The sequence below is a fragment of the Bidens hawaiensis genome, unplaced genomic scaffold (genome assembly GCF_021521415.1).
Source record: "Bidens hawaiensis isolate Kalapana, Puna unplaced genomic scaffold, B.hawaiensis_p1.1 tig00022003_1, whole genome shotgun sequence".
Classification (NCBI taxonomy): Eukaryota; Viridiplantae; Streptophyta; class Magnoliopsida; order Asterales; family Asteraceae; genus Bidens; species Bidens hawaiensis.
Genome location: NW_027493410.1, coordinates 107832 through 131430, shown reverse-complemented (window position 1 = coordinate 131430; position 23599 = coordinate 107832). Strand labels below are relative to the sequence as shown.

General features: G+C 41.2%; 2 protein-coding genes across 2 annotated transcripts; both read left to right on the top strand.

Annotated features, from left to right (window-relative positions):
* Positions 1-388: 388 nt before the first annotated feature.
* Positions 389-3955, top strand: LOC143564437 (glycosyltransferase family 92 protein Os08g0121900-like). Its single transcript, XM_077051710.1, has 2 exons — positions 389-515; positions 2454-3955. Exons 1-2 carry the CDS (start codon positions 389-391, stop codon positions 3953-3955), a joined length of 1629 nt encoding a protein of 542 aa, XP_076907825.1.
* Positions 3956-7138: 3183 nt separating this feature from the next.
* On the top strand, positions 7139-23448 carry LOC143564436 (uncharacterized). The gene is made up of 5 exons (XM_077051709.1): positions 7139-7221; positions 22005-22188; positions 22657-22863; positions 23011-23205; positions 23293-23448. Exons 1-5 carry the CDS (start codon positions 7139-7141, stop codon positions 23446-23448), a joined length of 825 nt encoding a protein of 274 aa, XP_076907824.1.
* Positions 23449-23599: the final 151 nt, after the last annotated feature.

Below are 23599 nucleotides of genomic sequence, written 5' to 3'. Positions count from 1 at the left end.
GCCTTTGTTACGTGGCGTAACTATAATTTTGAATGTAAATGTAAAACATATTTGTTTCTCCATACTCCTCAACTCCTTTGCAACTCAAATCTTAAATGTCAAGCATTTTTCTTTCTTCATACTCGGCAACTTCTTTGCAACTCAATTGCCAACTTCACATCATTTTTGGTCATCTACATCTTTATCTTACTCAATAAACAAACTTGTCTTTATACATTTATTAGGATAACAAATAGTATATTCTGTTTCAAATTTGGAATCAAATAAGGTTTATTTCATCAAATTTAATTCCAAAATAAATCATATTAAAACCCTTATTCCATACATTCCATATACATATATAACATATACATATATAGCCATGGTTGTTCATCTTCTTACACTAAACATGGCCCTAAAGATACGTACATTCTTCCTGTACGTATCTTTCTCCGTCATCTCGTTCGCCGCCGTTTACCTCATCTTCATCTCAACCGCCTCCGATCACCTCCACCGCCGCCGCTCCTCCGTCTTCAGCTCTCAACTCTACAATAACCTAATCATCAACGAACATCACACAACCTGAAATATCCGAATGAGTAGTGAAGTATAACGTTAATTTCGAGGACGAAATTTCTTTTAAGGGAGGTAGAATTGTAATATACGAGAATTTGAAAGCCTAAAACATTAAATATCGAATTAATATAACGCATCGGTAATTATTAAAAACTGATCGAATATCAATGATAACTAACTGAATGTGATATATTAATTAATGTTACTCAATCGATATAATATAATAATAAGTTTAGGGTGTTTAAAAAAAACTATTCTAGACTAGAAGGGCTATTCTTGCCAATTAACTAAAGTAAAATTTGAAAACCATGCTTATCTTCTTCTTCCCGACCTTTCCGACGAGAGAACGTGGTAGACTCAAAAACAAACTGTTGTTGATTTCGCGAATTCAGGGGGTCGACTATCATAAATACAAAGAACGATTATTGTTTTCTTTTATCAAAACCTTAAACCTTAATCTCTCTCTGCCGAATACCCATCACCGCCGCCGCCCTACAACTCGCCGGAAACAACCGTCAACGCCATTGGTTGTTAGAAGGAAGGTTGCGCTATTCGCTGGAGCCTAAACTAGTCACCGCCACTCTGCAACTCGCCAGAGAAGCCGCGGGCACCGCAACCACCTCTATGCAAATTCTCGCTGACAACGCCGGTAGTCACACACCACCGCTCGCCTCCACTCTCTGTGTTTCCGCATTAAGCCGCTGCCACCGGGAACCCGCTAAGTACCACCACCGTGAATCCACCATCTTGAAGGTTCTCTCGACGTTTAATCAAACTTAAGTCTCTTTACGATTATCGCTACTCGCTTATAAGGTACGGATTCTGTTTTTCTTCACTCATAGTATTGGTTCTAGTCCATTTTATATTCGATGTCCGTCACTTCGTAGTGCGGATTTTTGTTATCTAGTTCGGTTTATTCGTATGATATGGTTATATTAATTTTATAGCATGCAATAGGTTATATATATTTTGAATTCATTATTGCATGTTCCTGTTTAAATATCTTTTAGTTATACGACTTTAGTTCAGTACTCTGTTACCCGAGCATTTCTGACTTGTCGTTGGGGCGTCAACGACATGGCACTTATCGTGACAGTGCGTAATCAAAGTTCACGGCGTCTCTGAAAGTACTCATGTAGTACCTTGGCCACTTAGAGGCGTATAGATCGATCTTAGCTCCGACTCCTGACTTCTGTTTGAGATGGAACAATGTGTGCACGCCACCCACACCGTCTCCTTGGTGCATGGACTAGCTAGCTGTGTACCCCTCTGTTTAGGCTCTGGGTGCTTCCGTATTACACAACCTATTTATTTTAACATCATCGTCGTGTATTTTAGTAATTATATTTTGTTTCGCTATATTTCTGGTCCGTTTTGATATGTGTATCTGCATTTGATTAAATTTGAGTATATTCAGATTACGTCCCGATCGTGTATCGGATTATGTTTCGCATCTAATTATAGTTCGGTCTAAAACGTGGTTTTATATCCGCAATAGTTTCAGTTTTATTTCAGTATGTGTTTTGTCTTATGTATGCCTTTACCTGTACTATTGTTCTCTCCGTTACTGGGCAATTTTTGGCTCAGCCGTATTTTCTTGTTTGTGTCTGTCTTATTTGCTAACAGGTAATTCGGGAAATCGGGGAAATCAGTGATGAGAGTAAAATGAAGCTCAAGAATAAGGACTTGATTTAATTTTCTTTAAACATTTAATAAATTTGACTTAGAATTTCTTTCAGTGTTTTTAACTCTTTTGGTTGCCATGGGATTCTTTTCATTTCGTTTAAATGGTTTTTGTTTGGTCTATGATATCTGTAATAGTGACACGTCAGCCTGCTCCGGGTTGGGGTGTTACACAACCGACGCCGCCGCCGTCACCGGAAAACCTCCATACGCAGCCAATTCGGTTCAATTAAATGAAATCGCTACTCAATCGATTGCGAATGTGTCGGTTTTGTTTCCGTCATGGGAGGCGTCAGTCATACTGTCGCCAGAGATCGGAGGCGATAGAAACTGCACGTCGGTTTACTGTTTATTCGATACGAAAGAGTTTTCTCCGGCTAGGTTTTCCGGAACGATGACGTGTCCAGATCGGAAAACGTACACGTGTCAGTTGCCGAAGCGTGTTCTCCGGCGACTGCCGTTCCGGCAGCCGGTGTTAACTCAATCGCCGGATGAATATAAGCTGATTAGCAATCTGTTGCCGGCGACGGCGCCGGAGCTACTCCGGTGGAACTTCATTGTTTACGACGTAACGGAAACGGAGAACGACGTCGTTTTGTTCGCGAAAGGTATTAATAATCGGCAAGGAGTCAACAGAAGTCCAACGGAATTTAAATGTCTTTTTGGTGACGACACTGTTAACGGCGTTACGTCTTCCGTTACTAGCTCTGTTCAGGAAGTGTTCAGATGTCAACGGCCTGACTTAACGGCGTTTGGTCATAGTCAAAGTCAAAGTCCAGTTAAAGTCTCTCTTCTCATCTTAAAATCCAAACAGGTGGTTCCATCAGTAGCGTACCTTTCGTCCCAGCGCAAGATAGCAAAAGGTGGTACAAAGTCGCTATTGTGCGCGTGCACCATGGTTTACAATGTGGCAAAGTTTTTAAAAGAATGGGTGATTTATCATTCCAAAATTGGGGTTGATAAGTTCATATTGTATGATAATGGAAGTGATGATGATTTTAATAAAGTTGTGGATTTGTTAAAGTCAAAAGGGTATGCTATCGAGAAGCGGTTTTGGCTATGGCCGAAAACTCAGGAAGCAGGTTTCTCACACGCAGTATTGCAGGCCAAAACCACGTGTAAGTGGATGATGTTCATTGACGTGGATGAATTTGTTTATTCACCGACACGGGCTTCATCAAAACCATCGAAATTGCTTTTACAATCGATTTTACCTGCAAAACCTTACGGTCAGTTAACCATTCATGGCTACGAATTTGGCCCGTCGAATCAGACGACACACCCGTTAACTGGAGTGACACAGGGTTATAACTGTAGAAAAGAAGTTGAAAACCGACACAAGTCAATAGTGCTTCTTGAAGCGGTTAACGAGTCTTTGCTTAATGTGATTCATCATTTCAAGTTAAAAGACGGGTATAAAAGCAAGAAGGTGAATATTGGGACCGTGGTGGTGAACCATTACAAGTACCAAGCGTGGGCCGAGTTCAAGGCCAAGTTTAGGAGAAGGGTGTCGGCTTATGTTGTGGATTGGACGCGTTCGGTTAATTTGAACTCGAATGATCGGGCTCCTGGGCTTGGGCATCTTGCAGTTGAGCCCAATGGGTGGGAGGAAAAGTTTTGTGAAGTGTATGATAACCGGTTGAAACGTTTGACCCAAAGATGGTTTGGTAGGCCCGAAGGGCGATCCGGGTTTCATATGGATGGGCAAAATATATAAATAGTCGAAATTATTATTTTTTGGTGAAATAATAATAGCTTCGAAGAAACTGTAAAGGGACAAAACGGAGAAATCCGCTGACTTTGTTCGTATTTTGACTTTTTTGTTTGATTTTTAGTCAAAAACTGAATATATGTGGGCTTGGGCCTCAATAGCTAGCTGACTAGCCGCTTTTAGCCCAATAGTGAGCAGGCTTACTATTTTTTAATAGTGCATACTGCACAGGCTTGGTATTGTTTTTGGGCCAGAAGTGTGCAGACTTTAGGCTTAGGTGATCCGGTGAGTATTTTCTCACTTTGGCCCAATAATAAGTATATAATTTCCTAGATATATGCTCTTTTTTATATTAAACCATTAAGATCCTTACTTATAAGCGCAATTTGCTATTTTTTATAATTTCTACATTTAAACTTGAACCAAAACGTATGTATTTTGTTTGTTTTTTTTTTTTGAAAAAAAGCGTAATCATTGGTTATTTTGTTATTATAGTTAATTTGGTTTGTTGTACAGTTCGGTTTTTGCTTACGGGCTACTTTTTATTTTTTGCTTTACATGAAGTCAATGTTCTTAGAACTAGACCGGATTAGCAAGTGTCATCATAAGTCATAACTCATAACCAGTTTAGTTGAGTACTTTTGAACAATCTTTGTTCGGGCTAGTCTGACAGGTTGAACCGGTGAGGTGAATTGCATTATTTACCACTTCAAGTTGAATCGGTTTTGCTCTTCAAAAGGGGGTAGCGGCGCAGCTTATTGATCGCTTACATGCCTCTATATTGTAATTGAATCCTTTTATCTTAACTAAATTATCCAAAATAGTAATATATATATATATATATATATAGGATCAGGATCATGTGAGAACTTTTTGGGAATTGAGAACTATGAAACCATTTTGGACCACAAAAAAACCAAAAAATAAAAAAAATCATAAAACAAAAAAAAACATAAAAATAAAAAAAGTAAAAAAACCAAAGTTCTTATTTATCATCCCGGTTTCTAAAAAAATTAAAATAAAATAAAAATAAACGTAAAAAATTTTTCTCGGTTTAGCTAAATTATACGTATACATATATGTATAATATGTACATATATGTACACACATGTTTTTTTTCCTATACACATATGTATAATTTAAGGTAAATGATAATGTACATATGTGTACATTACATAACTAAAGATTAAATGAAAGTATACATATGTGTATAAGTAAATTAAAAAGAAAAAAAAAATCGGTTTTTTTTATTATACATATATGTATAATATGTACACACATGTTTTTTCCTATACACATATGTATAATTTAAGATAAATGATAATGTACATATGTGTATATTACGTAACTAGAGATTGAATGAAAGTATACATATGTGTATATGTATAATACAAATTAAAAAAAAAAATTCGGGTTTTTTTTTAATGAAACCAGAATGAAATATAAGAATTTTGGTTTTTTTACTTTTTTAAAATTTTCGGTTTTGTTTGTTTTTTAATTTTTTTAGAGGATTTTTTTAATGGTCCAAAATGGTTCTCAAAGTTCTCAATTTGCCAATGGTTCTCTTAGGATCCTTACCATATATATATATATATATATATATATATATATATATATATATATATATATATATATATATATATATCATAAATAACAATTTGCAACTGATTTTGAATTATACGGAGTTTGCGGTCTGTTTGGAAGGCCTTGGAGCAAACTTGACTAAGAACTCTGTTTCTTTGAAACAATCTTTCGGACAACGGGCCAAGATTGGTAGTGAAAGGGGCTACAAATATGACTTCTAATCTTATCTAAGCTGTTGGTTTCTAAAACTGCTTTTGTACTTGTAAGATTGTAGCTACTATATTGCGAAAGTTCGGTAACCACATGAAGAAAAGCTCTCCCTTTAAATACAAGTATTTAATACGATCAAATTTAGGTGGTGATTACTAGTTCACATGGATGTTTTGTACTAGTGAGGTTACCTAGTTGCTTTCACAACAATAATGCATACTTGGTACTTAGGGTAGTTTTGTAATCCATATTATGTACAGTCTGTAAGGGGTAAATGATGCAAAAGTGAGCTTAGACACTAGATAAATGTATATAAGAGTTTTAGGTTCTATAACGAGACCATCAACAATGGATATATCGCAATGCACGTTCTTGATGAACTTACAGGTCTTTCATTTGCCCAAATGGACATCCGTATCATAGATTTTTGGGTTACCGAACTGCATTAAGTTATTAAAATGTAAAAGGAAACTAAAGATAAAGTTATAGATATATAATTGTTGTATGGATTAACATATCTTACCGCCATACTATGTCCCTTGAGGACACATAAATCCTCTAATAAGCTTCTTTTTAACGCTCTAACAAATTGCATTAAAAAAAGGGCAATAAATGTTTTAAATAAGGCTTAACCACCTAAAACTCAAACTATTAATTGCTCCATGTAAATATGGAATACCATTATTCGTGCACATGAGACTAACACCAAATGAACATTTAATGTACTTACCATTACCACCCTTATCCGGCTGTTCATACCATCACCACCCTCAAAAAATGTGAATGCACTATCGATCCCTCTACATTTACTTAAGTAACAAGTTTAATCTTTTCTTTGTTCATGCAAATTTTCTTTGTTTAACCATGCTAATAAACACAACACGTCAATTGTTGCTTCAAACTCTAACCCAACCATGAAGACGTTACACTATACCACATTAAACAAGAGAAACAAACGGTATTTGATTAATTGTCAAGGTATAATATTGAACAAAAACGTGTGTTTGGTGCTTTGGTTAGATCTCTTGTTAAGTTAGTTGCATTAAGTTGTTAATTTAGTTTTTAGGTTTGTAAATTTGGTTATGGCTCTAGCTTCTTATGGTAAAATGTTAAGCTATATGTTAATCACATGATTTAATAGCATTGTTACAACTAATTATAAACCATAGTCATTTAACCTTACAAATTACAATAATCAGTTCAAAGTAACATATACACCAACTACATTATGATATATACCAACATTGTTTATTTGTTACTTAAAATTTGATAAATCATGTTTGGTAGGGTAACATTCAAGGGACCATTATGTAACTTTGTACAACAAGATGTGCATATATAAACACATAGACACACACACTCTTGATCTAAGCCAATATTAAAACATTAGATATCATGTGCATTGCAGTGTTTGCTTGGCAAGTTCACCCCCTCTACCCTTTCCTTTTATTGCTTAATAGAGATGAGTATCACCACAGGTAATAAACAAAACACACTCTATAGACTATAGTCCACATACAATTTATGCTGTTTGCAAAGTGAAGGGGTATGTACCCGCCTTAACATCGAGCGGGGCGGGTCAACCCACAAGATATAGACAAGAGGCTTGAAATCAGGATGTCATGAAGACACAAAGCCAAAACCTATGCGCAAGCGCATGAAACATCTGCGCGTGGCGCATATCACATATGCACACAACACACACATTTAGTGTGAGAATAAAGAGAAGACCTTGCGCATCCCCGGGATAGGCGCATAAAGGCCGCGCGTAAGCGACACACAACAAATGAGACAATAGTCTAATCCAAATCAGGATAAGGACAACCATGATTGTACTCATCAGACAACCTTCTAGAAGGTATATTTTAAGGAATAAAGAATGTGCTGATGTTGACAGCTGCCAATGAAGGGTGGACAACTCAGCAAAGCCCATGTGCCACCGCGTGACGGCACATGGGTCAGGTGAAATACCTTGGTCAGAGAATAATCAATGAAAAAACACCAGGTGTCCTAAGTACACGTGGCGCGAAGCAATAGGAGGAGGCCAAAAAGGCCCTAATTGGGTCTGAGCCCAATCATTGGAAACCCTAATACAATAAATACCACACCACCTCCACAGTTGGAGGCAGGCAAGAAAATATATTCTAAGTCCTTTACTCATTTTCAGATTCTGATTATCCTCTCCTACAATATCTGATTCTCACACCGGAGGGTTACCCCAAAGAGGACCCCTCTGTCCCTTTCTGAGGGGTAAGCTCACGGTACTGTTCGTTTTGTAGGTGGAAGAACTCGTATCTCGGAAAACCATCGGTGATATAGCACACTCGTACCCGAGGAACGTTGATCGTATACAAGTAAGTCGATACACGCTTCTTCATTGGCGCCATCACCTGTTACAACGGCAACAAAACCACTATTTCATCAATTTTCTCTCTGAAAATCTTCACCATGGTTTCCGGTGTTCGAAACAACGATCAGGTTCTGGAGGATAATGAGCTTGAGGATGTTAATGAGGGACATCAGGTTCTGAGGGCGCCGCGTGACACTGCGCGCACCACCAGTAACCATCCCTTCAACACAACACCTCATAGTCAAACTGAAACTCCCCCAGACGATCTCACGTTCCAAAATCTGACTGGTACAAAACAAAAAGGACCAATGGGCCCGGAAGTTGAAACCAATGACCCTAAAGAATGGCTCATAAACGAACAACGGCGTTTAATTGACAAATACAATGAGTTGGTAAAACACAAAAAGTTAGCCGATTTAATACAAAGGCTCGCATTTGATAAACAAACCATTCAGGGAACAACAAAAAAGACGCGCGCGCTGGAAGACGGTCATTCTGTTCACACCGAACAAGCTGATATTAGTGATGAGGAAGAGGTGCACAGCATGAAGAAAACGCGAGATACTCATGCAGGAGGTTCACAGCTTCGCGCACACATACACATAGCACCTGGAGCCAAAGCTGATATGGATTTATACACACCATACAACCCACAAGCGAAAGGACAAGTGGACGTAACCACACCATATAGGCCAGCCATCTTGGTAAAACATTCAAAATTCGCTGAGCGCATTGCGAAGGCTCCCATTCAACACAAAACCAAGATGCCAAGTGGTTTAGGCAAGTACGATGGTACAACAGATTCAGATGATTTCTTACAAGGTTTTTATAACACTGGAAACTTAGAAAGCTGGACGATGCCAACATGGTGTCACATGTTTGCTCGCTGCCTCACAGGTGCAGCGCGTGTCTGGTTCGAAAGCTTGCCGACAGGACAAATCGATGGGTTCGAAGAGCTATTGGAAAAGTTCCAGGCTCACTTTGTACAGCAGCGCAGACACACGCGCGACCCCGATGACATCATGCACTGCGTACGCAGGAATGATGAAACCATTGAAGACTACATAACTCGTTTCAATCAGGAATCTCTTGCAATTGGAGGCATCACTGAACAACTCTTGCGCGTGGCCTTTATACAAGGTGCGCGCAGTGATCAACTCCGCAGAGCTCTCGTGAGCAGAGAGGGCATGCCAACCACTTGGGCTAAGCTTATGGAAGCATCGCGAGTCTTCGCGCGAAATGAAAAACAAATTGCCCAAGACAGAGCAAGAGATAAAGGGCATCAAACAGAAGCACCACGCGACAATGAAATGAGGGGCAAACAAAACTCCGTATGGTCCAGGTTGCAACAAACCAATTATTCTCCTGCAGAAAAGCAAGCGCAACAAAGTTCACCCCAACCCCAAAAAGACATTCTTAATCGCGGAGAAGGTGACAAGAAGGAAGGCGGCAGAGAGCCTAACAGACCTCTACCAAGAATATGGACTCCCCTCACCAAAACGCCCTCGCAAGTGTTAAGCACAGAGAATGTCCAGTTTAAAAACCCCAGGCCATTACTCCATAAGGGACCACCGAACAGTGGCAAATATTGTGAGTTTCACAAATCCACAGGGCACAACACCGATGCATGCCATCATTTGAAGGATGCGATCGAAAAAGATGTGAAATCAGGCAAATTGGCTCACCTGGTAAAAAATCCAAGACCAGAGAACGAACAACCAGACGGAGACTCAGCCAGTAAAAAATTCAAAAGAATCTGTGTAGCTGAAGGAAGAAGGCAAGGGCAAGGATCGAGGAAGAGAAGCGCGCAAATCCAAGGGGATTGGCGCGAGCAACAAGTAATCTTTCCAAGAATCAGAGGAGGCCCGTCTATCAGCAGTCCTCTAGTCATCATTGCACACATCGCTCATTATGAGGTGTCAAGAATCCTGGTGGACACCGGTAGTGAGTCAGACATCATGTATGAGCAATGTTTCAGGAAGTTGGATCCAGCAGCCCAAGCAAGGCTCGAAGTTGTGAGTGCACCAATCTCGGGTGTCTCGAACGAAATTATTCACCCCCTAGGTCAGATACAATTCGAACTAACTATGGGGGATGAGAAGCACAAGCGAGCTGAAATTGTCAACTTCCTGGTCTTGCCCACCACTTCATGCCATAGTATGATCTTGGGTAGAGGAACGATTGCCCAATTCAACGCCATACCGTCACCAGCGCATGGCGCGTTGGGGTTCCCAACACCAACAGGAGTAACATTTGTGTACCGAGATCATTTATGCGCAGTAATAAGTATACCTCGAGAGGGGAGAATGAAGCTTCCAGTGGCAAACAACGCGCCAGAGGAATGGATTCTCAACCCAAAATTCCCAGAACAAACAATCACAATCGGAGCTACGACATCAGATGACACAAGAGTGAGAATGAAAAGATTGCTCACAACGTATATGTCAGTCTTCGCGTGGCAACATTCTGATATGACTGGGGTTCCGCGAGACTTGGCGCAGCACTCTCTCAACACATTCAAGTTCGTGGAGCCAATTGCTCAAAAGAAAAGAGTCATGGGAGACGAGAAGACAAAGGCCATGAATGAGCAAGTAGAAGATCTACTGCGCGCGAATATCATTCGCCCAATACGATATCAAACATGGGTAGCCAATCCTGTGATGGTAAAGAAGAGCAATGGGTCATGGAGAATGTGCATTGATTTCAAGGACCTCAACAAGGCGTGTCCAAAAGATTGTTACCCCTCCCAAACATTGACATGAAGGTGGACTCTGTGGTGCCATTTAAGCTCAAATGTTTCCTGGATGCCTATAAGGGCTATCACCAAATTCAAATGGCACCACAGGATGAAGACAAGACTGCTTTCAGAACTGACAAGGGTGTTTTCTGTTACACAAAAATGCCCTTTGGTTTGAAGAATGCAGGAGCCACTTACCAAAGACTCATGGATGCAATTTTCAACGAGCAGATTGGAAAAAACTTAGAAGTCTACGTGGATGATTTGGTGATTAAAAGCAGGGAGGAAAAACAAATGCTCAAAGACATCGAAGAAACCCTTCGGCGCCTAAAGGAAGTAAACATGAAGCTCAACCCGAGCAAATGCACATTCGGCGTGGAAGAAGGGAAATTTCTCGGCGTAATGGTCACCAAGGATGGTTTCAAGGTGAACCCAGAGAAGGTGGAGGCTATCCTCGGCATGCCCTCACCATCTACCATGAAGGAAGTTCAAAAGTTGAATGGTAGATTGGTATCAATTAACAGGTTCTTAGCAAACCATGCAAGCAAATCTACCCATTCATTAACACATTGAGAAATTGCTTAAAGAAAAGCCAATTCAAGTGGACGCCTGAGGCCGAGCAAGCTTTCAGTGAGATAAAAGAATGTCTGATAAATCTGTCTGCGCTCACAGCTCCACTACCTGGTAAAACTTTAACGTTGTACCTGTCAGCAGGAGAGCGCGCCATTGGCGCAGTATTATTGGTGGATCGCAAGGGAATCCAAACACCAATTTATTATGTAAGTCAGGTGCTGACAGATCCTGAGACGCGCTACATCATCATAGAAAAGTTAGTTTTATCACTAACGCATGCGTCGCGCAAGCTTCACAGATATTTCAATGGTCATCCTATTGAAGTCCTGACTGATTACAACATCCAGCAAGTCTTGCGACGTCCCGCGCTATCAGGAAGGCTGACAAAATGGGCGCTGGAATTAGGGGAGCACACGATCACCTATAAGCCTCGTCCAGCAATCAAGGGACAAGTCTTAGCTGATTTCATCGCAGAAATCCCTGAAGGAAAAGTCGAAGAGGCTCAGCGCGAAGTAGACCCTCCGCAAGCCAATAATGAAGAAAACGTTTGGAGATTATTCACTGATGGAGCTTCAAACAACGAAGGGTCCGGCGCAGGCCTCAAACTGGTGGATCCAGAAAATCATGAGTATACTTACGCAATCAGGTTGGATTTCAAGAGCACCAACAATGAAGCTGAGTATGAAGCCCTGCTGGCTGGTTTGCGCATCGCGCACAAGTTCGGAGTTAAAAAGCTAGAGGCTCATGTAGATTCATACCTGGTAGCAGCACAAGTCAATGGCCTTTATGATGCCAAGGAGAACACCATGCCTCTGTATCTAGAGCAGGCGAAGAAACTCATCGAACAATTTGACTTTTTCATAATCATACACATTCCGCGCAGTGAAAATAAGTCTGCCGACGCGCTAAGCAAGATGGCATCAACCAGCTTCGATCATTTTGGCAAAGATGTCAGGGTGGAAGTAATGAGCAACCCGTCAGTGGGAGCGAAGTCTGTTCTTGTAATTCATACAACACCTTCATCATGGATAACTCCAATAATGGAATTCTTGAAGGAGGGAAAGGTACCAGACGATCGCGCACAGGCGAGGAAGATAAGACACAAGTCGCAGAACTACGAAATGCTCGATGGTACGTTATATCGACGATCTTATCTTGGACCACTCATGAAATGCCTAGACGCTGAGGAAGCAAGCTATGTGATCAGAGAGATACACGAAGGAATCTGTGGAATACATGCTGGCCCGCGCATGGTGATCGCCAAGGCAATGAACGCAGGTTACTATTGGCCAGGCATGTACTTGGACGCGTTAAAAGAGATCCAAAAATGCAAAGCGTGTCAGAGCTGTGCGCCAAATACCATGCGGCCAAAGAACAACTTGATTCCGGTGACCTCTGCATGGCCTTTCCACAAGTGGGCAATCGATATTGTGGGTCCCTTACCACAAGCGCCAGGGCGAGTAAAGTTTTTGGTAGTGGCAGTAGACTATTTCACAAAATGGGTTGAAGCCAAGCCACTAGCAAAAATCACAGCCGAGGCAATGAAGCAATTTATATGGAGTCACATCGTATGCCGTTTTGGCCTGCCCATGGAAATCGTGAGCGACAATGCCAAACAATTCACTGACAGGAAGATATCCAGTTGGTTCAAGGAATTGCACATCAATCAGGTCTTCACTTCAGTATACCACCCTCAAGGGAATGGCCAAGTGGAACGCGCGAACCAAAGCTTGCTGAATGGGCTGAAGAAAAGGTTGGAGGGAGATTCCCATGCATGGGTCGAGGAGTTACCTAATGTCCTGTGGGCGCACAGGACATTAAGCAAAACCAGCAATGGCGAGTCCCTGTTCAGCCTAACCTATGGAACGGAGGCTATGATTCCAGCAGAGATTGGATGCCCATCCTATAGAGTGCTCATGATGAGTAAGACGGATAACGAGCAAGAAAGGAGGTTGGATCTCAATTTACTTGAGGGACGCAGAGAGGCGGCTATCATCAGTGAAGCCAAATACAAGAAAAAGCTAGAAAAATACTACAATCAGCGCGTGAAAGAATGCCACTTCAAGAAGAATGATTTTGTCCTTCGGAACAATGAAGCTAGTCGCGCAATACCCCTGGGAAAGATGTCTCCCAACTGGGAGGGACCTTATCAAGTCTCGGAAGAATTGGGAAAAGGCGCATATGTTTTAAAAGATTTAAATGGAAAGAAGATCCCGCGCACATGGAACGCAACACAGCTTATAAAATGTTTCATGTAAAAGTCGTCAAGTTTGTAATCAAGGCTTTTTAAGCCATTATGAATAATGATACGCTCTATGCGTTCTATTACCTTTTGCATACATGTTTCACACTTCCCTTTATTAATTTTGAGCAATATGACAACATTGTATTGACATCAAACTAAAAATAAAACGAAGTAAAACATACATGCGCGAGCTTCAAGCTCAGACGCGTTAATGAGTTTTAACTCTAAAACGTCAGGGCCTTAGCCCAATAATATGAGCCTTAGCTCAAATTACTCATAGCATCCATCCTACGTATTGCGCAGCTGGACCATAAAAATACCTAAGCACAACTAAGGCAAAGCACATGCAAAAGCATAGTTGTTAAGGTCTCAGGTCGGGGCCGCGCATAGGATTATAATGGATATAGGCAGAGTAACACATACTGACACGTAAAGGCTAACAAACTCATTCATAATTCCCTATAATAAATGCACGATAACGTCGCGCAAAAGAGGAATAATGAAATGCCAAGGCACGTGTCAGCATATTCAGAATATCGCAAAATAACTTGAAATATGACAACTGTTAATGATTAAGTAAAAATAATTTCCTTACAACCTTGTTCAAGTTTCAATGTGTAAGCATACCTTATATTCAACAAGCACACACATGCAATATAAAGAGATGAATTGGGAATGCGCAAGATGAGAATAAGGGAAAAACAAAATTTCATTTCGAAACATAGAAGTTTACAAATTTACAAATGATGAGGTAAAAACTACAAACAAAAAAAAAAAAAAAAAAACAAGAAGGGCTTTTCAAGTCTCTATGTTAATATCAGCCTCTTCATCTTCCTCATCATTATTTCCTCCCTCAGCATCTGGCGCAACCCGCTCCTCGTCATCTCCAAACTTACCATAATCAAGCTGTTCGTCTTGAATATAGTCGTCTTCTGTCATGATAGCGTCAGGAGTAGGTCCTGTGGCCACGCCAGAGCCGCTGGCAGAGGTAGCGTTGCCCGCGCCATCATCATTGCCACCAGTCCCTTCACATTCATCAAGTAATTTCTTTAAAGCGCCAAGATCTGGCTGGTCAGCAAGCGCGGCTATCTGCAAGTCACAAGGAACAGTATAAGTACAAAAGATTATAAAAATAAGTCAGGTAAACTCATTAAGGTTAAAATACCTGCTCAAGGATGGGAATTGGAGTATTCAAGTACTTCTCCCCCACCTCAGCCATGTCAGCGCAGACAGCGTCGAGCTGATAAGGGTAGTCGGATGGATTCTTCTTTAGCATGCCATATTCATAACCATCCTTAAACCCCTCAGCCCGACCCACCAAGCGCGACGCCGCATTACAGTCCATCACAAGGGTCTGAAACTCGTCTGAGTATTTCATGGCATAAGCGCAACGAGTCACACCCTGTGAAATCAGCCATTGACGGTCCTGCGCAAGGGAAGAAACAGACGTCTCAAGAGCAGGGATTTGAGAGTTTAACAACTTAACAGTTTCCTTGGCTTGTTTTAACTTTTCTTTGTCAGACGCTGCTGCCGCCAAGGCTTCATTCTTTTCCGCTCGCGCAGCATCGAGCTCTTTCTTCAGGCGCGCAACCTCACTCTCCAATAAAGATTTTTCAGTATTAACCTGCGCAATAGTTTGGTCATGCGCCTCCACTGCCAACTCCAGGTCACGCGCTCGACGCGCGTACTTGGCCGCATCTGCCTCTGCCACTTGCAGTTTCTCCCGCGCAGCTTGCAGCTCAAGCCCGCTCTTCATAAAAGCAGCGTTGGAACTTGCCCGGTTCTCGCTAAGTTCTGCTTGGAGTTTCTCAGCTTTCTCTCGGGCATCAGAAAGATTCCAAGCAGAAATCTTAGCCTCTTGCTTGGCCTCCGCAAGGGCATCACGTACCTTTATATAATCATTGCGAAGCTCTTGGGAGGCAGCAAAAAACGCAGACCCAGCAAAAAGGTGGTCATTAAGCAAATCCGCGCGAGCGCGGTCCGCTGGAGGAACAGAGTGAGCCCAAAAGTCTTCACATACGCCCAAGGATTGGAATGAGCTCTCTTCAGTGATACTCCAGCTCGGGCGGTATATGTGATCGGCTCCCTACAAACACAAAGCAACGCAAAGAAACGTTTTAGTTATCTAAACACTAGTTTGGAAGTCTGCACAGCGGAGCAAAATAAACTTATACCTGAGGAGAACCGGCAGAAAGATTAGCGCCAGCTGATGAGCTCCTGCCTGCCCCATGAGATAAAGGCTGCGCCACGAAATCTCGTGGCGCTATAGGGCTTACGCGGCCACCATCAGAATTTTCAAAATTAACCTCCTCATCATCCTCTATAACAGGTCTCTTCTCCTGTGACTTGGAAGAATAAAAAATAGTCTCACGAGGAGGGCTGCGCGCAGGAGGAGGTGAGGGAGGTCTTGACGCTGTTAGAGCAGCACGAAAAATAGTCTCCTGCTCCTTAGTGATCCCAATGAGGGGAGATTCAGTACTTGTTGGAGCAGGAGCAGAACTAACGGCGCCAGCGCTAGCAGTGCCACCATCAGCTTGTGTGCCAGCTATAATTCTTATGAAAAAACCAACAAGGAGAAATGATTCATGACTTGAACTAAAAGAAAAAAATCAGACAATAAAAGCACAATAAATACCTTGGCGCACCGCAGTCCGCGAATTAAGCATCGCCATGAAGTCCATTTTCCCTCTTTTTGAGGGCAAAACAGAGGACTTCAAAACAACCTTCGGCATAGCCTTGGCACCTTGCTGCGCCTGAGGTTGAGCCACCAACGTTGCCGGCTCTACAAACATTTGAGTGAACAAAGCTTCATTAATAACTCTATCGGAATCACGCTCATAAAACCACAAAATATAAACAAAGTATACCTGTTGGAGAAGACGAAACAGCAGGCGCAGCACCGCTTCCCTTGTCCGCCGCGCGCAGAGATGAGGTGGCAGCACCATACCTCGTGTGGACTGGAGGATTGCCCACACCTTGAGGCAAAGAAGACGAGGAAAACTTGGAAGTAAAACCCTTGGTTTTCTCAAGTCCCTTCACTTGAGTAGGAGGAAGATTCTGGGCAACAGAGGCATCATCTTTTTTTTGTTTTTTACTGGCCCCTGCGCCAGTTTTGCCTTTAGCCTTGCGCTTGAGTTTTTGCGCTTCAGCTTCTGCCTCCTCCCCTCCCTCTTCCACAGGCTCCAACTCATAATTAGCGAGCGCATCTACAATACGCGCAACAGAAATGTTAAAACCAAATTTGGTATTCTAAGGGCCTAAACACAAATACAAGGGCTTACCAGGTGCATCGCTGTCAAAGCAAAATTCTAAGTCGACAGAGATGAACATATCATCGAAGCGATCAGGGAAAGCAACTTCCCCAGCGTTCAGGGCGACAGAGCCACCTTCTGTATGCTCGTCATAGACGGCGTGGATGTATTCCTTGCTTTCTGCATAAAACAAGATAAGTGATATCAGCAAAACTAATTATACTCGCGCAAAATTAATGCAATGAACAAACAACCCACCTGAGCCATCAACATGGATGACAGGCTCAGTCTCGCTGTCAGTCCACCTCTTGCTCATACCAACCCCCACCAACGCTTCCTCGCAAATATTCTTGGCGGGGGATGGTTCAGCAGTTAATTTTTTAACCAACGCGCAAGATGGATTCTTAAGAACGTCATCATCCGCGGGCGCGGAAGTAATCGCGCGCATGGTTATACGAATGGGAAAAACACCAGCCTTGATATAAAAGAATTTTTCAGCCTAGTCATGAAGGCTTTTGAAGGTAACAGTGCAGCACTTAACCTTCTGACTGCGCGGTATGAATGAGAACCAAGAATCTTGGATTTTCGGCTTATAAAAATATTGAAAGCGCCGAGGGGTGGGCTCCTCGCGCTTAGCTTTGCACATGAACTCAAAATGAGTCATGCGCACTAATCCACAGTGATGGACTTGAGATATATGAATCCCGTAAAATTGGAGGAGCGCATGTAAAATCCTAAAATTTATAATGTTGAATAAAGAAAGTTATGTTTAGTGAGTTCGCGTTATTAATTAATTAATATCGAGTAAAGAACGGATCATGGATTTAGATTAATGGAGATGGGTTAAATGAGAATGGGCTTTAGGTCCATGGGCTTTAAGGGATATAAATATCCCCTAAACCAACCTAAAACCCTAAACCCTCATTTGATTTCCATCATAATCTATACACACTCCAAAACACACAACCCGAACCAAGATCCAAAGGTGAGGACCCGAGCTTGTTGGTGCTAGATCGTCGTGACGAACCAAAGCAACAAGACCAGCTCGTGTTCGTAGTTCGACTCATTTACGGTACGTTTATATCGAGAACTTGTTCGTTTAGGTTTGGATTAGTATAGAAATGATAGATCGGTGTTTGTATGGTAAAAACGAATCCTACAAAGCTAAACTTACTGAAAATGGTTAAGATTTGATGGGTTAATCGATTGATAAAAGAACCCGTAACCTATATGCCTAAATCGCACCCTTTAAACATCAATGTTAGGTCGATTTGATGGTTGGGGTTTGTAGGCGCTGGTCAGACGATTCCGTGGATACCTAAATCGAGTTATTTGGTTAAGAAACGAAGATGATTAAGGACGAACAGTAGCTGCAGCCGACAACTTCGCCTGCAAGCTAAGTTCGCCTGATGAACTTCGCCTGCAAAGCTAAGTTCGCCTGATGTCAACTTCGCCTAAAAGCTAAGTTCGCCTGATGACAACTTCGCCTAAAAGCTAAGTTCGCCTGATGACAACTTCGCCTAAAAGCTAAGTTCGCCTGATGACATCTTCGCCTAAAAGCTAAGTTCGCCTGATGACAACTTCGCCTAAAAGCTAAGTTCGCCTGATGACAACTTCGCCTAAAAGCTAAGTTCGCCTGATGACAACTTCGCCTAAAGCTAAGTTCGCCTAAGGTTTAACTTCGCCTAGAGTCAAGTTCGATTAGAAAATAAATTAAAACGATAAGTAAAAGTAAGCTAATACTAGGCCGCCAGATTAGATCAGGCGAGTATTGATACGTGTAACTTATACAGTCAGCCGAGCTCAGTTAAAGAAGGGATTTACAACTATCGGAGGAAGAGGCAGAGTTCAGGTGAGTTTCTAGCCCCATTTCCTTGTTATGTTTTCGGGGCTGTGTGCATACTCGATGTGAAGTGTGAATACACTTACCTTAAGTGGTAAGTGTATGCTATAGATGTTATACGAGGTAGCTATTATATAATACTTGTTGGTGCGTGAACGATCTTCGGATATTGCACGCATCGCCAAGGACAGTGATTGCCAAGTGGTTATTAGTGTGTATGTATGCTATGATGTGACTTGCTTATTATGTAAATGATATGAAGCATGTTGTATATAAGTAGAGGTAGAGCGTGTTAGAAGTGGCAAGGGTGTAGTAAGAGTGATAGTGGCATGACGATAGTACGTGGTAGGGTAAGCCTATACGTGACCACGTCATTAAAGTGGCAAAGTGGCAAAGTGGCATAACGTTAAACGTTATTAAAGTGGCAAAGTGGCAAAGTGGCATAACGTTATACGTTATTAAAGTGGCAAAGTGGTAAGGTGGTAGGTGTAAATAAGAGGCTAAGTGGTAAGGTAAGCAGGTTAGATAGTGGACTACGTGTCTTCGGATACGTATTTGATGCATGTAGTGGTTGTATGATAAGTTGCTTGATTAACTAGAACTCACTCAGCGTAGCTGACTCTTAGTATGCACGCAGGTGATCAGACCAAAGAACTAGCATGAGGATGGCACATGGCATGGATTGAACGGCTGGCATCTTAAGATGGAAGAAAAGATGTTTTAAATTTAATGATTTGTTTTATAGTATCAGAGAAGAGATTGAATGTTTTGTAACGAATGCTTCAAGTAAACGTTTCCGCGAAAGTTTTAATTAACTCTGATTGCAAGAACTGTGTTTATGAGTAAATCCGACGCTAAAGTAAGGCTACCGGTTTGGGGCCTTACAGCGCACCTATAAACCTCGTCATCGGAAGACGAAGATTACAGTGGGTGAAAAAGTGAGAATATAAAGAGATATAGCCGGCGGGAGGATCCGCCGCCGTTTGCCCGGTCACCGGGAGCAGACAACCATACTCAGGGAGAAAACCCTGAGAGGCGACGAGATTATCAAAATCAGGTTGTTTCAACTTGCAGGGAATCTCATCCCATCTCTTCACCGTCTTGTTCTTCCCTCCCTCCTCCGACAAGGCCTCGGTAACCCGAGTACCCTTGCCGGTTTTCTTCAAAGTAGACATAACCACTGATTTTACACGGCCTTTACTAGGGGAAATTGTGGTGTCTGGGTTATCAGACATACAATTGCGAATCGAACAATATGGTTACTTTAAGCACGGAATTCAGGGACAAAGACGAAAGCTCTTAATCGGAATGTAAATGATAGGCAAAAACTCTGAAAATGACAGTGGAGATGAAGAAAAAACCGTTCAAAAGGTTTGGTTTTATAGGCCCAGGAGAGAGAGAGAAACAAGTAATAATCAGATCTACGCTCACGCGCCCCCACTCGCAGGCGTAGGTCAACATAAGCGCGACACGTGTTCCTGACACTGTATGAGGAGACGTGAAAAGCCACTGTAGCACCTCGAGCACACGAAAGGTCTGACACATAACGTCTCCATCTCTGATGCATGTCAACACCAACCAACCACGTGCATTGACGATTCGTTTTAACCAAAGGGATGTAATTTCGCGCAACGGGCGTACAAGAAAAGAAAAAAAAAACAAGCCCTATTGAAAAAGCAAACTATTAAGTCTAATATCTATCTTACCTCGCTCGCGCAAGACAAGACACACATTAGACTGGGGGGGCTTGAAGGGGTATGTACCCGCCTTAACATCGAGCGGGGCGGGTCAACCCACAAGATATAGACAAGAGGCTTGAAATCAGGATGTCATGAAGACACAAAGCCAAAACCTATGCGCAAGCGCATGAAACATCTGCGCGTGGCGCATATCACATATGCACACAACACACACATTTAGTGTGAGAATAAAGAGAAGACCTTGCGCATCCCCGGGATAGGCGCATAAAGGCCGCGCGTAAGCGACACTCAACAAATGAGACAATAGTCTAATCCAAATCAGGATAAGGACAACCATGATTGTACTCATCAGACAACCTTCCAGAAGGTATCTTTTAAGGAATAAAGAATGTGCTGATGTTGACAGCTGCCAATGAAGGGTGGACAACTCAGCAAAGCCCATGTGCCACCGCGTGATGGCACATGGGTCAGGTGAAATACCTTGGTCAGAGAATAATCAATGAAAAAGCACCAGGTGTCCTAAGTACACGTGACGCGAAGCAATAGGAGGAGGCCAAAAAGGCCCTAATTGGGTCTGAGCCCAATCATTGGAAACCCTAATACTATAAATACCACACCACCTCCACAGTTGGAGGCAGGCAAGAAAATATATTCTAAGTCCTTTACTCATTTTCAGATTCTGATTATCCTCTCCTACAATATCTGATTCTCACACCGGAGGGTTACCCCAAAGAGGACCCCTCTGTCCCTTTCTGAGGGGTAAGCTCACGGTACTGTTCGTTTTGTAGGTGGAAGAACTCGTATCTCGGAAAACCATCGGTGATATAGCACACTCGTACCCGAGGAACGTTGATCGTATACAAGTAAGTCGATACACGCTTCTTCACATAGTATCACATCAACATTGTGACAAAGTAATTAGGTTGGGTAATGGTTGATTTCTATGTGCTAGCTAAAGCACTTTACTTCGAGTTAGGCTGACCAACCAACAATACTTTATGTGCTTAAATATAGTTTTAAGTAGTTGATCGATAACTATACCGCTAATATAATAACAAGCGGTTATCTAACTAAAGCGATGTAAGATGACACCGAGGATATTTTGATACGCGATAAGGGGTTGTTTGGTTTGCTTAATCCATTTAAAGTGTTTTGATGCATGTTAGTATTTTTATTCCATCTTGTACCAATTTTATTATCTATCTTTTACCTTAATTTTACATTCAAAAAACATGTACGTTAATTTGTATATTCCTAAAGTGTGTATTTGAAAAATGCTACCTTGATATTCAGCAACTAAAAAGTTGTGTATTATAGTTATGCGTTTCTCAATTATACACAATTTTTTTGGTCCAATGGAGCGTACGTATTTCACCTGTATTCCAGTTACAAACAAATATAACCTAAATTAATTGCATAATGTTAACTCTACATTCTTTTATTGCTACCTCCATTTGTTTCCATTCTTTTAATACACATGTAAATGATTTAGTTTATGTTTGGTTTTTATATTATTGTACGTAATATCTAACATGTTATCATCGTGTATAATAAACTTTAAGGCCGACGAAGCCAGTTGGGTGGTGGGAGGGTGGAGAGATATTAGGTGGTCGAGATGAGGTGGCCGGAGGGACATGGTTGGCATGTACAAGAGAAGGTAGAGTATCATTTCTTACCAATGTATTGGAGCTTCATACTCTCCCTGAAGCCAAAAGTAGAGGAGATCTTCCATTGCGTTTCTTGGAGGTTTGTTTTCTTTAAAAATTTCATAATTTGTCGTTTTTAATTACATATATATGATCACATTTTTAAGTCATGACATGCATATTATCTTGTAAAACAACACACGCACACTTAAGTCTATTAAACTTGACTGTGCAACATGTTAGGCTGCACGTATTGCAAATTTCACATTTAAATAAAAAAATTGTCATACCTGCGTGCAAATATACGCATTGTGTGCGCTCAATGACGAAACAGTGTAATACCTGAACCGCACATAAAGAGACATATATAAAAAAAAAAAACCCTTAATTTAGTGGTTAAAAATGTTAGTGAACTAACCGTTAACACTAAATTACAATACTTGTAGATCTAAACATTATAGGGCTTACGCGTGCATTTGTTTTACAACAGTCCATAAATCACATGTATTGAGTATTGGCTATCACATTTTTAACACAAATAATAATATGTGATGAATATGTCTTGTAGAGCAAAAAGAGTTCAGAGGAATTTGCAAAAGAATTGGTGAAGGAGGTTCATGAGTACAATGGGTTCAACCTCATAACACTTGATCATTCTTCAAACAAGATGTTTTACATATCAAACCGACCAAAAGGTGAACCACCAACGGTTCAACAAGTTCAACCCGGCATCCACGTTCTCTCCAATGCCAAGCTCGACTCCCCTTGGCCCAAGGTCACATATTCTTTTACTCAAAACCGAAATTAAGACTAGACTCAACCGCCCATTATTACATAATTGGTTAACGAGATCATTAAGTCCCATTAACTATATAGGCAACAATAACATATCATTAATTGTAAACCAGTATATTTGTTCTAGGTTCAACGTTTGAAATTGAATTTCAAAAGATTGCTCAGTACTTATGACAATGACGAACCCATACCCATGAAGGATATTATCGACAAACTAATGAGAGATGACACAAAAGCGGACAAGAGCCAACTTCCTAATATTTGTTCAACTGATTGGGAATACAATCTAAGTTCAATATTCGTCGAAGTAGATACTCCACTTGTAAGTTATTCATTCTACTACCAAAAGTTAACATGTAGTTACAAATCATCAGCTTTTTAGCTCACATTTGACTTGGTTGACCAACAGGGACGTTACGGTACAAGAAGCATGGTTGCACTAAGTATTAGAGACACTAAAGAAGCAAGTTTTCATGAGACATACATTGAAAATGAATTATGGTGGGAGAAAACCATTAATTATTATATCACTTTGAAAGTTGGAATAAATTATGTTGTTATATAAATATAGTATACAAAAAAATAATTATAATAATTACAAGCTCAAATAATCCCGATATGTGACATCATGTATTATTATTGTTTGTTTTCCTTTCCTTCTCCTCCCCCCAATGTAATAGTGTGTTGTATTAAATGGAATTTGTATGTGATAATAC

Coding starts and splice junctions, on each gene's coding strand:
- LOC143564437 (XM_077051710.1), top strand. CDS start 389: ATGGCCCTAAAGATACGTACATTCTTCCTGTACGTATCTTTCTCCGTC. Junction 516..2,453: donor CCGCCGCTCCTCCGTCTTCA/GCTCTCAACTCT, acceptor CTCCATACGCAG/CCAATTCGGTTCAATTAAAT.
- LOC143564436 (XM_077051709.1), top strand. CDS start 7,139: ATGTGCATTGCAGTGTTTGCTTGGCAAGTTCACCCCCTCTACCCTTTC. Junction 22,864..23,010: donor TCGACTCCCCTTGGCCCAAG/GTCACATATTCT, acceptor TATTTGTTCTAG/GTTCAACGTTTGAAATTGAA. Junction 23,206..23,292: donor TCGAAGTAGATACTCCACTT/GTAAGTTATTCA, acceptor GTTGACCAACAG/GGACGTTACGGTACAAGAAG.